Genomic DNA, 14,752 nt, shown 5'->3' on the forward strand with positions numbered 1-14,752 from the left:
TCTAAACTCAATTACCAGCTTAGTACTTGTAGCGCTGCCACCAACCAGGAATTCCAGTGCCTGGTACACTCTGGTCCCCCCAAAACCTTGCCCGGGGACTCCCAAGAGATCCAGACCCTCTGGATCTTAACACAAGGGAAGTAAACCCTTTCCCTCACTGTTGCCGCTCCCTGGGTTACCCTGGAAGATCACTGTGATTCAAACTCCTTGAATCTTAAAAACGAGAGGAAAATCCACCTTCCCCCCTCCTTCTTTCTCCCCCTCCCAGACTCTCCCTGAGAGAGAGAGTAATCCTAACACAGAGAGAAAATAGCCTTTCTCTCCCCCTTCCCTCCTTTCTCCCCACCAATTCCCTGGTGGATCCAGGCCCAGTCCCCTGGGATCTCACCAGAATAAAAAAACAATCAGGTTCTTAAACAAGAAAAGCTTTTAATTAAAGAAAGGAAAAAAACAGTAAAAATTATCTTTGCAAATTTAAAATGGAATAGGTACAGGGTCTTTTAGCTATAGACACTGAGAATACCCTCCCAGCCTAAGTATACAAGTACAAATAAAAATCCTTTCAGCAAAATACAAATTTGAACTCTCCAGCCAAATACACATTTGCAAATAAAGAAAACAAACATAAGCCTAACTCGCTTTATCTACCTAGTACTTACTATTCTGGACATATAAGAGCCTGTATCGGAGAGATTGGAGAGAAACCTGGTTGCACGTCTGGTCCCTCTGAGCCCCCAGAGTGAACAACAACCAAAATCTAACAGCACACACAAACTTCCCCTTCCTCAAGATTTGAAAGTATCCTGTCCCCTGATTGGTCCTCTGGTCAGGTGACAGCCAGGCTCACTGATTTTGTTAACCCTTTACAGGTAAAAGAGATATAAAGTCCTTCTGTTCTATTAACTCCTACTATCTGTTTATGACAGATAGTGTCAAACTTTTTGCGGAATCCAAAGACAAATACTTGCGTACCCTAAAGCAGGGGTCAGCTACCTTCGGCATGCGGCCCATCGGGGTAATCTACTGGCGGGCCACAAGACATTTTGTTTACATTGACCGTCCACTGGCACGGCCCCCCTCAGCTCCCAATGGCCGTGGTTCACTGTTCCAGGCCAATGGGAGCTGCGAGAACCAGTGGCCAGCACATCCCCGTGTCCCGCCAATGGATTACCCTCATGGGCCGCGTGCCGAAGGTTGCCAACCTCTGCCCTAAAGCATTCTAGAGCCACCTTGAGATCTCTTGGGATTTACACACTTGTGTACAAAATAAGGTTTAGTAAATCCCAGACAGCACAGAGATGCTGCCTCACATAATTTCCAACTTTTGAGAGACCTTGTGAAGCACTCAGAAAGAAACTACGATATCAGAGAAGAGACTGTTTCTTCATCAACATCTAAGTGGCAGTTATGATAAGTTGGTCGTGGTCCTGAAACAGTCCCATAGAACTGAGCTGCATGTGCACCATTCTGCCTCCTTCCTCCTTTTTTGGAGACCACATCTCTTGTTTTCAGTTTGCCTGGGAGTAGATTACATCAGATAAATGGATGTAGGAGGTTACAAGATTGGGGCATTCCATCTGTTTTTACCTCCTTTTCCTCTTACGCCTCTTCAGGGACCTCTCTCATGAGCCTTTCTTAAGGCAGAAAGTTGATTCCCTCCTTTGCATATAGGAGCTGTAAAAATGTTCTAGCTCAGCACAGTGGGAAGAGCATCTACTCCAACTATTTCCTGGCCCTGAAAAAGAATGGAGGATGGAGATCAATTTTAGATCTAAGACCCCCTAAACAACTTTGTGAAATCCCCAAAATTCAGGATGTTGACTGTTGCAGCAATAATTCCATCCTTGGAACCGGGGGGTTGGTTTTTGACTCTTGACCTTCAGGACACCTATTTTTCATATGTGATTCCTCCAATTTGCAAGCAATTCCTTTGGTTTCTGATAGGTCAGGATCACTGCTAGAATTGAGTGCTCCCATTCTGCCTCTTTTCTGCCCCAAGGATTTTTTCGAAGGTGTTAGCAGTGGTCACAGAATTATACCCAGGGATTGGAGATAAGCTATTTCCTTATCTTGATGACTGGCTATACAAGGGCCAATCTTACAACAAGGTTTGCCATTCTTATCGCAAAGAGTGGTCTCTGTTCCACAAGCTAGGGTTGCAGCTCAGCACTGAGAAATTTACTTGGACTGCAGTACAACAAATAGGGGCCTCCTTAGACACAATATCAGCCAGGCCTTACCTTTCTGCAGTCAGATTCCTGGTGTTAATAGGTCTAATCTCAAAGATTCAAACCAACCCACACACATCACAAAAAAATTGTCTGCAATTGCTCGGATACATGGCAGCATGTACCTTTTTGATGCTTTGTGGTAGGCTACACTTTGATGTGTCAGAATTGTTTCCACAACTCAATTTGTCGAAAGTCCCAGTCAGGATCCATGCAGGAGTTCCTTTCATTCAAACTCCTCCTTCCATCACCATAATGACAGATGCATCACTGATAGATTGTGAAGCACATCTGGGGCCAGTACCACTCAGGACAAATGTTCAACCCAAGAGGCACTCTTGCACTTCAGCCTTCACAAGTTGAGGCAGTCAGGAGTGCCTCTGTCTGTTTCCTAACTTGAATCGGAAACAAGTCCATAAGGCTCTTGACAAACAACATAGTTTGCATTTTCTATATCAGTTGATAGGGAGGGGTCAGATTGCCTTCTCTTCTCTTTGTGCTGAAGCAATAAAACTCTGGAACTGTGCTTAGGCAACTGCATCCTAAACTCTGCTGCTTCTTCGAGTAGTGTCCCTATAGATACTCCACTGTAGTTGTGTTTGCGTCCCTGTGCTGCAGATCAGAGAACTTCGATAGCAGTGTCCATTAGGTCCGCACATGCACTGTCTCGTCTTGTGCCCCGCCACAAGACTAGTCAGCCCGCGGGGATTTTATTTTATTTTATTTTATTTTATTTCCATCCTTATTTTTGGGGGCCATTCTTTCCCCAATGGCCTGTGCTCGGTTTGCCGAGTGTCAAGAAGTGCCTCTCCTGCAACAAGGGTATCCCCATCACAGATACCATGCATTCACAGTGCATTCGTTGTCTCAGGGAAGGACACGTTCCTCAAAAGTGCACTTTCTGTCAGTTGCTTAGGCCTCGGTCTCCCAAGGACAGAGAACTGAGAAAGAGGATTATATCCATGAAAGCAGCTCTCAGACCTTCTCTGGACCTGTACCAGGAGTTTCCACACAGACATGAGTGTTCCCCGCATCCCACAATATCCAAGGGCCCTGGGGTAAAAAAAAAATCTGCCGCCGGCCTCTCTCAAGTCAAAAAGGAGGACGGGAAGTCCCCACAGCGAACTGTGAGCAATCCGAAAATGATTCCCAACATGCTTGGTAGCCTTGGTACCATCAGCACCGAGACAGGCCAAGTATCCATTGTAGGCACTGTTGATGTGCCCACAGACCCAGTGGGTACGGGCACAGAGTCAACAGCACCCAAAGAGAAGGACAGGACCAAATACTCGAAGGCACCACTGGTACATGATGTCCCATTAGTACTGACGCCTCATCCTGTACCTAAATGGCCGATGTGAACAAGATCTCTGTCTCCCTCAACACTACTGTGGCACTGAGTCAGTCGGCACCACCAAATTCCGACAGCTCAGGGACCTCCATGTAATTGACATGCTGAGTCTCTTCTCCTCAGCACTGGGACTTCTGCACCAAGTCTTTGCCTGGCACAGTAGTCTCCCCTACTGCCTTGCAATGCTCCCCCTCTCTGCAGTGCAGACTCAGAGGAGGGGATATCTCTGGACTCCCTCCAAACCCTCTATGGGGCCTGATACCAACAGGGCCACTGGACATATCTTCAGATGGTCCACCACGGCCGTCCTCTTATGGCCCATCCATAGGCACCGCCAACCAAGTGTCCATACTGGGACCCCAGGGCTGCATACCACCCCCATGCCTCTTGGGCTTCTAGTCCCTTCCATGAGCCCCTGAGACACACTTTCTTAGCCATGATGTCCAGGACTTTGGAGCTAGTCAAGGATATGCACCACAAGCTCCTGGACATCCTTCACTCATCTTCCTCTTCAAAAGTATCCCTCTCTATCAGGAGGCCCTTCTCAACCCTGCGAGAACCATATGTCAGACTCCAGCGTCAGTTGCACAGACTTGCGAGCGGGTAGACAAATACTATGACCTTGCGAGAGAAGCAGAGTTCCTCTTCTCCCACCCTCCATCCAATTCTGTCGTAGTGGACGCTGTCAGTTCTCATGGCTGTCAACACCACATGAGGTCCACTCCCTACTATAGGGATTAGAAGCATTTGGACTCATTTGGGAGAAGATGTACTTCTTGGTCATGCTTCAGTTTCAGATCACCAGCTACCAAGCGCTTATGGCAAAATATGATTACGAGAATTACTTGAAACTGAACAATTTTACTGAGCAGCTGGCCAAGTTGCATCGTGAACAATTTCTCTGCAAAGAGCTCAGTGCCCTCAAAGGGAAGATCTTTGTTTGTCTGCAACTACTTTGGGAAGCCCAACAGGTGGTGGTCAAAGGCATGTCGCATCACTACCGCCGTTGATATGTATCTGGCTGCAGTATCGGCCTTGTCAAGGGAAGACCTTAGCATTGTCTTTGCTGCTAGCTGCCGTTCTTGGTTGATGGCCTTAAATTGAACCAAATGATTGATCTTCAAACCTTCTAACTCAAGCCTCACCGAGACAACAGAGAAGCTATTTTACATACTCTAAATGTCAGAAGAGTCCTGGCCTTCTACCTGGACAGGATGAATGCTTTCAGGAAGTCCCCCAGACTTTTCCTCTCCATTATGGGCTGGGCAATATCAGCCAAAAGGCTTTCCAAACTATATTAGACAATGTTACCAAGTTTGCAATATGACCCCTCCAGGTACTGTTCATGCAGGCTTCAAAAGGTCAATTTCCTCATCCACTGCCTCCTTCAAGAATGCCCCTATCTCAGAGATCTGTAGAGCGACGGCGTGAGTCCACGCCTTCACAGAACATTGTGGTTGCTGGAAACTCTCTGCTTCCCTTGCCATCTTTGACTCCACAGTGCTGTCACCTGTACTTGAATTGACTTCGAAGTCCCTGCCCTCCAGAGGGGATACTGCTTGGGAGTCACCTACAGTGGAGCACCTATAGGGACACTACATGACGAAGTTACTCACCTTGTGCTGTAACGATGGTTCTTCAAGATGTATGTCACTCTCTGCTCCACAACCCACCCTCCTCCCCTCTATTTTGGAGTTCTTGGCAATGACTGTGGTAGAGAAGGAAGTGAGTGGAGTTAGCCCGTACAGAGTAACTACCCTAGTGGTGGGGCTCAAGGAGAGACAGTGAATGTGTAGGCCTAACGGACACGGCTACTAAAGTTCTTCAGTCAGTGAAGGGATGCAAACACATCTACAGTGGCGCACCCATAGGGGTACAGTTAGCAAAGAACCATTGTTACTGCATAAGGTGAGTAACTTCTACGTATTTCCCAGGTACGAAATACCTATGTCTATTACCTCAGCAGACACCTCCCAAGACTAAATGGGAGTGGGACTCTTGAATGCTCAATCAAATATTTCTGAGTTGAGGAGTTCTGAAAATAGACTTTGCCACTGTTATAAGAAAAATGCAAATATTTTTGTTGCGGGGCAGGAGAGGGAGACACTTATTGGGAGACACCTTTTTTGTTCCATGCCTTCTATATGCATTTCCTCCACCACCCCTGATTCTGAGGGTGGTGAACAAAATCAGGTATGACAAGGTTAAATTCATATTAATAGTTCACACATGGCCCAGGCAGATCTCGTATCCTTTCCTAATTCACCCAGCTGTTTGTCACGCAGTCACTCTTCCATCCATTCCTCATCTCCTTTCTCAGGATGGTGGTTGAATGTTCCATCCCAACTTGAGGATTTTTCGTCTTAGAGCTTGGCTCCTCAATGGATTACAGGCCTAGAGACTTCCTGTTTTGAGGCGGTACAACAGGTATTAATGAACAGTAGAAAGGAGTCCACAAGATTCACTTACCTTCATGAATGGGAAAGATACAGCATTAGGTGTGATCAGAGATGTTCTCCACCTGCTCACTAGTTCTCTTGACTGTTTTGAACTACTTTCTAGAGTTAGACAGGATTATTTGAGTTCCATCAGGGTATGCCTGACAGCCATAAGAGCTTTTTGTTCCTCGATTGAAGGATTCAGTTTTTTGCTCATCCCACAAATGAGGTTTCTCAGAAGATTGGGTAATTTCCCCCCTCAGGGTTAAGGAACTCACTGTCAATTTGAGATGTAAATCAAGTATTTAAATGCCTTATGAATCCTCCCTTTGAGCCAATTGTTCCCTCTTCCCTCATTAATTTATCTATGAAGGCTGCCTTTTTGTGTCTGTTACCTCTGCTCATAGGGTTGAAGAAATAAGAGATCTAATGGTGGACCCCCATTTCCAGTATTTTTCAAGGACACAGTTTCTTTGTCCATCTCTAAAACTTTAACCCGAGTTATTGTCTGATTTTCATATTAACCCAGTCATCCGTCTTCTGATATTTCCCCCAAAACCTCATCAGTCCATTTCCCACCTTGGATGGTACGAAGGCATTAGCCTTTTATCTGGACAGAACGAGGTAATTTAGAAGCTCACCCAGATTGTGTGTATCCATTGTGGATAGGTCTAAAGGTTCAGCAGTTTCTACCCAAAGATTCTCCAGGGGAGTTCCTGATTGTATTATATAGTGCTACAAATCTGCTGACATTCAGTCTCCTCTTAGGATGTTGGCCCATTCCAAGAGGTGTTTCTCTACCTCTGTGGTGCTGCTCAAACATGTTTTGGTTCTGGATATTTGTAAGCCTGTAACTTGGATGTCAGTACCTTTTCTAGTAATTGTGCGATAGTCTAGTCTTCAAGATCAGATGCTGCATTTGAAATGCAGCCTTGTTGTTAGTCTTAGACGTGACTCCAAAGCCCCCTCCTCCTGCTGTGAATGCTCCATGGTAGTCACCTGAAGTGAAGCACCTATGGGGACACTACTCAGATAAGGAGAGATTACTCACCCAGTGCAGTAACTGGGATTCTTTGTGATGTGTGTCCCCATGAATGCTCTATTACAGTCCTTCATTCCCCTCTGCTTCAGAGTTTCCTTCGGGGACTTTGTGATGGAGAAGGAACTGAAGGCAGTTTGGCTGCACAGGCCTATGTAGTGTTGGTGCATGGCACAAGGAAATGTAGAGTGCATGTGCAGGTCAAATGAGGACTGCTACCAAATATTTTTGATCAAAGGTACATGGGGTGTAAGCACATCTGAAGTTGGGCACCCCTGGGCGCACGCATCTCGAACTGCATTTACTGCACAGGGCGAGTAACTTTCCCTTCAGTTATAGCCTTCAGGCTGTTGGAAAGCACTCTTATTTATGTATCTTTTATGCCTTAATACTATTATGAAGACAGCATTATGGATAGAACTCAATTTAAGAAACTGTATCTTATCCTATTCACGTAGCTGAAGTCGAAGTATCTTAGTTTGACTTATCTGGCCGTCCTTATGGTGGCAAGTCGACTGCCGCGGCACCTCCGTTGACTGCGCTTATTCCTCCTGCCGATGTGGAGTACGGGCGTCAATTAGCGGATTGATTTATCATGTCCAGACGAGACACAATAAATCGATCTCCGATACATCAAACACTACCCGCCAATCTGGCAGGTAATAGAGACATACCATTAGTCTGGTGGCTTTCCAAGTTTTTGAGTTTGATTCCTTTTTTTCCAAACACATTTGTGGCCCTTTTGCCAAACATATTTATTAATGATAATCAAATCAAATGGGTTTGTCCCCCTTTTCAGTCTTACTGCTGATGCTATCAAGATTTAGGCTGTGAGTGAACTACTTAAATGGTTAGAGTAGCAAATGCAAAATGGTCTTGGAAATGTTTTTTGAACAATCTACAAAATACAGAATAAATGTTGTTTATCACAACCTCCCAAGGACAGGAATTCTCCCCGCCCCCAAATTGCTCTTCAGAAGTACCTTTAAGACCCAGAGTAAAAGTTACCCTCTGTAAGATGGTATAGCAGATTCCAGAGGAAGAATGAGATCCCTTATATACACACACACACGCGTGTGCACGAACCTTGTATGTGTTACATACACCAGTTGAATGAGATAGGGCATGCTGACTGACAACTGTCTGATATGGAGGGTCTTAGAATGAAAGTTCACAGGTAAAACAGAATTTCACCTTGATAGAAGGCTCTGTAATCTGGCAAGCAAAAGAGATAATAGTGTCCAGCTGGACAAATTCAAACTGAAAATAAAGTGAGGATAACCATTTTTAACCATGACGATAACCATTTGAACAACTTAACAATGGGTCTTTTTGTTCTCTATCACTTGAAACTTTCAAATAAAGATCAGATGTCTTTCTAAAAATGTTCTTCACCTCAACCACAAGATATGAGCATGATGCTGGAATTACTGGGTGAAGTTCTGTGGTTTGTGTTATGCAGCTCAGACTGTATGATGGGGTGGCAAAACTGCAGCTCATGAGCTGCATACAGATCTTTTACAGTTAAAGTGCAGCTCCCGGGGCTCACTGTCCCCACCCCTTTCTCCGTGTAACAGACTTGCAGGGAGGGGAGCTCGTGGCTTCTGCCCTCTGGCGGGGTTCAAGGCATGCTGTCCCTCTTTAATCTCCTCTTTTACAAACTAACCATACCTGGTTCCTTCAGCCTTGGCTTATATGGCTTGCATTCCATCCCTTTGGTCATCTTTGTTGCTCACCTCTAGGTTCTTTCCAAAGTTCTCTACATCTTTTCTGTACAGCTGTGACCAAAATTGGACACAATACTCCAGTTCAGGCCTAATCAGCACTGAGTAGAGCTGTACTATCACCTCCTGTGAATTGCATGCCATGCCTCTGTTAATGCAACCCAAAATTACATTTGCTTTTTTTTGCAACAGCATCGCATTAACTCATGCTGAGGTTGTGATCCATCACATTTCCCATATCCTTCTCCGCAGTGCAGCTGCCAAGCCAATTACCTGCAGGGACTTGAGGCTACAGGCTTAAGTCCTCTGAGACCCTGAAGCCAAGATATCTTCCCTCAGAACAGAATCTTGTTTATACCCAGGGCATCCCTATTTTTTGCTGAGGTCCTTGCCTTCTGTGCTTATGAGGCACTTGCTGGTATCAGAGTTGGCTGAAGGATTTGGGTTTAGTTTCATTGCCTGCTACCAGAGTCACTATCTCATGTCAGCACCCTTCAGCAACACCATATCCAAGAGAAGCTCCCATAACCTGATGCTGGCACCAATGGTAACGTTGATGGCACCAGCTTCTGCGTTGGTATCAGGACCACCCAGAAAAGGTACAGACTCTGCTTCTATACCAGTGCCAACCCTACTTGTTAGCTCTGACTTCTACCTCCACAAAATTTCTTTCAAAAATGAGGAGAGGAAACATTTTGGCATGAGAGAACGTGTGTGTGTGTGTGTGTTTGTGTGTGTGTGTATAAAGCACATACCCACTTTTCTACACCAAGCATCCCAATTTGGGAGCCACTGCTGCCAAATGAATCTGTGCAGGAAGAGTTGGCACTGATGTCAGAGGATCGCGCTCTTCTTCCAGTATCCAGACACTGTGTCTTCATGACTTAGTACTTCTGGCATGTATCCTGGTATCCTTCTCTTGCAGTCGCATCCCATTTCTCAGCCCTCTGGCCAGATTCTCCATGTTTATGGAAGTAGTAGGGAACAGCCTTGGTGCATTCTAAGGCAGGCTCATGGGTCCCCAATGCCATGTGCTGTGTCTCAGTACATTTCAGCCCATTTTTCACCCTCTGCCAGATGCCTGCCTCCTGGAAGGAGATGCTTCAAGATCCTATACAGTGCTTACATGGCCTTTCATACAAGAGTCAATGTAGGCCCTTATTGAAGCATCTAAGCTAAAACCCTGGGCATCATCTGATTCGCACTCTAGAAGAGATGTGTCTACTTCTGTGGCACTAGTGAAGGCACCACAACTGTTGGCACTAGTATTGACTGTTCTGATACCTACAGATTATACAAGTTCAGCTTGCTATCCCTTTCAGGAACCTGACACATCCACAGTGGAAGACTAGGATATGGGATATTTTGGAAGAGGATGTCCCTTAGGACACTGATAAATCTGCTGATGGATATAATGTAGATATCCCCTCACATGATGAAAACATAGGATTTACTGTCATGTCATCACCTGATGTTTTCAGACAGTTTGCCATCTTCACATGAAGAGCATGAATCTGGAAAAAATGTACTTTTACAGTGGAGTCAACAGATCTCTTATTGACATCTTACCCAGAGACAAGATTCCAGCCGTGGAGCTGTTGACCCTGTAATATTTCACTTTAGCACATCAGCATGTTCCTACAGAACTTAATTTTGCCAGAAAAATTCTGACCAGCTCTATTTCTAAGCAAAGGCTCTCTCAAATGGATTAAAAAGTGCATAGAGCTATACTTAACTTCAGCTAGGATGCCTGTTCCTACAGCTAATCTGTTTTCTACATGTAATTTCTCCATCCTGATCTTACTGTTGAATCTTGACCCATTTGATAAGAATATGTAGAGACTGATAGTCAGGTGAGAAACTTCTGCTTTAGCTCTTCATTTCACTTATGTAGATAAAGCATACCTGACACCAGGGGAGGAATGTGTATGTAAGGCTGTTGTTGAGAGGTTGTATGCCATTGTCCACATAACAGGTTTAGTCAAATATTTCTTAGTCTGTTGAGAGCACATTCTTAGTAAAGAGATTTGTCTTCAGTGGTAAGGCTATTTATTTCACCACAGTGACTTCTTCAAGCGTAATTGGACGCAAAGTACTATTCTTCTGCTACAGTACGTTTATGTAGGTGAGGGGAAAGATGATGGTGCTGCTGATACCTTGTTTTCTTTAGGAGCATTCAGCTTTTCATCATAGTTCCGTCGATTGTGGTATCCAGTTACAGAAATTGAATATTTCTTTTTATTTTCTTTCAGGCTGTCTTGATACATTGGCTGCTATGCAGGACTTAAAAATGGGTGTAGCAAACACAGAGGAGGAGACTCAAGCGGTAATGAAAGTTTATTCCAAGGAAGATTATAGCGTGGTTAACAGATTTGAAAGTATGTACTCAGTATAATCTTGCTGCACAAACTGACTTTCATTACACAAATCTGGTTCTATATAGATCTGTAATTTATTTGTTCCTTGTAGGTCATGGAGGAGGTTGGGGTTATTCAGCCCATTCAGTGGAAGCTATCCGCTTCTATGCCGATACTGACATTTTACTTGGTGGTCTTGGCCTTTTTGGAGGTAGGGGTGAATACACTGCTAAAATAAAGGTAAGAGATGATCTCTTTCAAAACATACTGTTTTAAGATTGAGTTTAGAAATGTAATTTAGAATTGATAAGGTTTATTAATGATGATTATACTAATGGAGTGGAAGGAGCCATGCTGTACAATTGTAAAAGCTGTCCATCAAAAAATAAAAAAACCCACAGAAGAATATGAATCAGGCTCCCCATTGAGGCAATATTGATTCAGTGCCTCATGATGATTGTAGTATGGGGGAGATATAAAACTGAGAGTTTGGCACTCATCTTTAAAATCTTATGCAACTTTTTCAAGAACAGGGGAATTGGCACTAAGGTCCTGGCCAAATTTAAATTAAATGCTTTACCACTTGTCCTTAATTTCTAAGTAGCATTTCTGTTAACTTTTGGAGCTCTTCATTGATGGTGGGTGAAGTGATTAGAAACTTTGTTCATTGAAGTGATTTTTGTATCATTCAATATGAAAGGAAAATTCAGATAGTATTTTTGAAGAGGTGGTGATATGGTGATACTCTTTTCTTAGACATTACAGCTTGGGCTACTAGAAACTTTAATGTTGAATAAGAGCATGCTGTCATACTTATAGCTGGGAATGGGTGACCCTTATGTTGTCGCACCCACCCCAATAAATAAATAAGCCCTCAGTGCAGTGTTATTAAATATACTGCCAGAAGGCTCCTCAAACCTAAATAATAGGCTTGGTTATACAGGTTGCCATCTAACTAAAACATGGTAAAAACTATAAACAAAATTTTGTTGAGTACTAGACTATTCCAAAAGGAGGCAATTGAGGGCAACACTCCGTTAAAATAGTGCGTTTAATAATTGCCATTAATTTGCTAAATTGTGCAGTAAAATCAGGCGATTTTTCTAATGATAATTCTTCCTGATTTTTTTGATTATGTGAAAATGGAGACAACATAGGTTCTCCAAAAAGCTTTCCAGAATTTTCTGGAACCCATCCATTCCTTATCAAAGCTGCAATAGTAAGCTTCCAGAAAGAGAATGTGATAACGTCCAAAAAGTCCCATCTTCTTTCCTAGTCATGACAAAAGAACTCTGTGTCGTCAAAATGTTTTCATTGACCTGCAAGTTGATCTGGCCCTATGCAGACACACACAGACCATACCATCTGTGCCGGAAAGAGATTACGATCTTAAGGCCCGATCCTAGAAACATGCTTGTGACTACCTTTACGCACTGAGTAGCCCCACTGATGTCAGTATTGAAATTACTGATTTTCAATTAATGTATCATGAAGAAAAGACTTGATATTTTAAAGGAAAAAAGCAGACAGGAAAAACAACTGTTTAAAAGAACTTACTATACAGAAGCAAAAAGGCACAAACCATTTTTATTCACTTTCTAGGTCTTCATTGAGTTACTCAAAATATTACTCTCTATTATGGGTTTACTCAAATGCAAATGTAACTTCATACAATCCAGATTTCAAGATGGTCATACTTTTCTGAGTTGTCATTCATGATTTTTTTTGTCATTCACTGATTTTTTTTTTTATATTGGTGAATTATTAATTCCTGTTGGGATTTCAGACATGCCTCAGAGGATGTTGAAAGGAAAGGAACAAATTAGATTATCTAATTTACTTAAAACCTGTTTTTTCTGGTTCACAGTATGTCATTCACATGCCATCAGTTACTTAGTTATGCTGCCTGAGATCTCTTCATCTTTCAAACAAGTGGGATTATTAAGAGGCTCTGTTTAAGGAAATTTACAGGCTCTGATTAACAACATTTCTAGTGGGGAAAACTGAAACTGTGCCCATATAAACAAATTGGATAGCCATATGACTAGGATTGGTGCAGAGAATCAGAACTACAAGTGATCAGTAAGAGCTAAGATTCTTCATTTTTCTCTGTGGCTCACTCTTGAGATGTGCATATGCCTCATGCATGTGAAATCAGAATCTTTGAACAGCAGTGTATTTTGGGTCGCACTTTTGCCCTGCATGCCTCAGAACCTCTTCACCTGATGGCATGATGGACAGAGCACCTGCCAGCATCTTTGAGTTCCCTCTTACTGTACATGACAGTGAGGCAGGCCCAAACTGTGCCTGCCTGCTATTTCCTAGCACATTTTCTATAGCTTTATTTTCCTGTAAATTCCCCCTTTATTTCTTTTAAAACTTTGCCTTAAATTCAATTCCTTTAAGAAGAAGGAAAACAAAAATTAATTTTTCGCTTTGTGCCAAAACCTCTTCAGTGGTGGATTCAAATCTTTTGTACTTTAAACCCTGTGCTTGTCTTATGACTGTTTCACCCCTTTACAGACGATCATAGCCATTGTTTGTCTTGTCAGTGAGAGCCATGTGCCTGACTGATGCTCCATCTGCCCGTCATTCTCCTCAAGCATGTACAGCCACTTGATCTAGCCACAGTACAGAAAGTATTAAATGCTGTAGCTAATATCTAAGAAATCAAAGCATTCGTGTCTAGTTATATCTAGATGATTGGCTGATCAGAAGGAGAAAGATATCACCACAGTCTTGAACACCATCTTCAATCTGTTCAAAGAGCTGGGTCTGATAAACTATAACAGATTGTCACTCCACCCATCACAGACAGTAGAATTCATAGGAGCTTTGATCACCTCCAGAATGGCAAATACACATCTTCTGTAAGAGAAATTCCATTCTGTCCAATCAACCCCAGTACAAACCTGTCTCAAACTTTTAGCCAATGTGTTGATTTTCACTTATGTGACATTACTATTCGGACATTACTTACATCTGTTTTGGAACTGTCTAAGCTTTGTGTATCAACTTTAAAAACATCAAGTACATGCACATGTTGTAGTCCCAGCTTATATCTTTTTATCTCTAAACTGGTGGATGTATGCCCAGAATGTTCTCTACACATCCATCTATAAAGACACCTGTCTCAGTTGCTCCAGGAACAAGTTGGGGAGTCACCCTACACCACTTTTAAATGAATGAAATATGTTCCAAAAAGGATGAGACTCCATATAAAGATCCTGGAACTTAAGGCAGTTATGTTGGCCTGCAAGGCATTCCTCTAGCTTTAAAGTATTCTGTCACACAGATCCTTATATACAACACATCTGCAATGTATTATGTAAACAGGCAGAGGGCTGCCCATTTATCACTGAGAGACAACCAGAAAATGATCATGGTGTCACTTTAATGGGATGACCACAATTGGTGGTCTTCCAGGGAACAACAAGTTAGCAGTCTTTCTCATCAGTCAATGTGTCACCAGTCATAAATGATCTCTGAAGAGCTACGTCCTCACTGATGTTTCAGGAGTGGAGAATATTATCACAGAATTATTTGCCATCAGAGAGAATGCAAAGTTTTGCCTGTGGCTCTGTGGGTGCCTGAGCCTAAGATCCATTCAAGATG

General features: G+C 43.1%; 1 protein-coding gene across 14 annotated transcripts in view; it reads left to right on the top strand.

The window, feature by feature from the left end:
* Positions 1 to 14,752, top strand: part of MYCBP2 (MYC binding protein 2) — a 445,111-nt gene that overhangs the window by 168,417 nt on the left and 261,942 nt on the right. For all 14 annotated transcript variants that reach the window (XM_050946493.1, XM_050946502.1, XM_050946519.1 and 11 more), the window contains 2 exons: positions 11,033 to 11,158; positions 11,250 to 11,377. In XM_050946493.1, coding sequence (XP_050802450.1) covers positions 11,033 to 11,158; positions 11,250 to 11,377 — 254 coding nt within the window. The remainder of the gene's footprint in view (positions 1 to 11,032; positions 11,159 to 11,249; positions 11,378 to 14,752) is intronic.

Source organism: Gopherus flavomarginatus, chromosome 1, assembly GCF_025201925.1.
Source record: "Gopherus flavomarginatus isolate rGopFla2 chromosome 1, rGopFla2.mat.asm, whole genome shotgun sequence".
NCBI lineage: Eukaryota > Metazoa > Chordata > Testudines > Testudinidae > Gopherus > Gopherus flavomarginatus.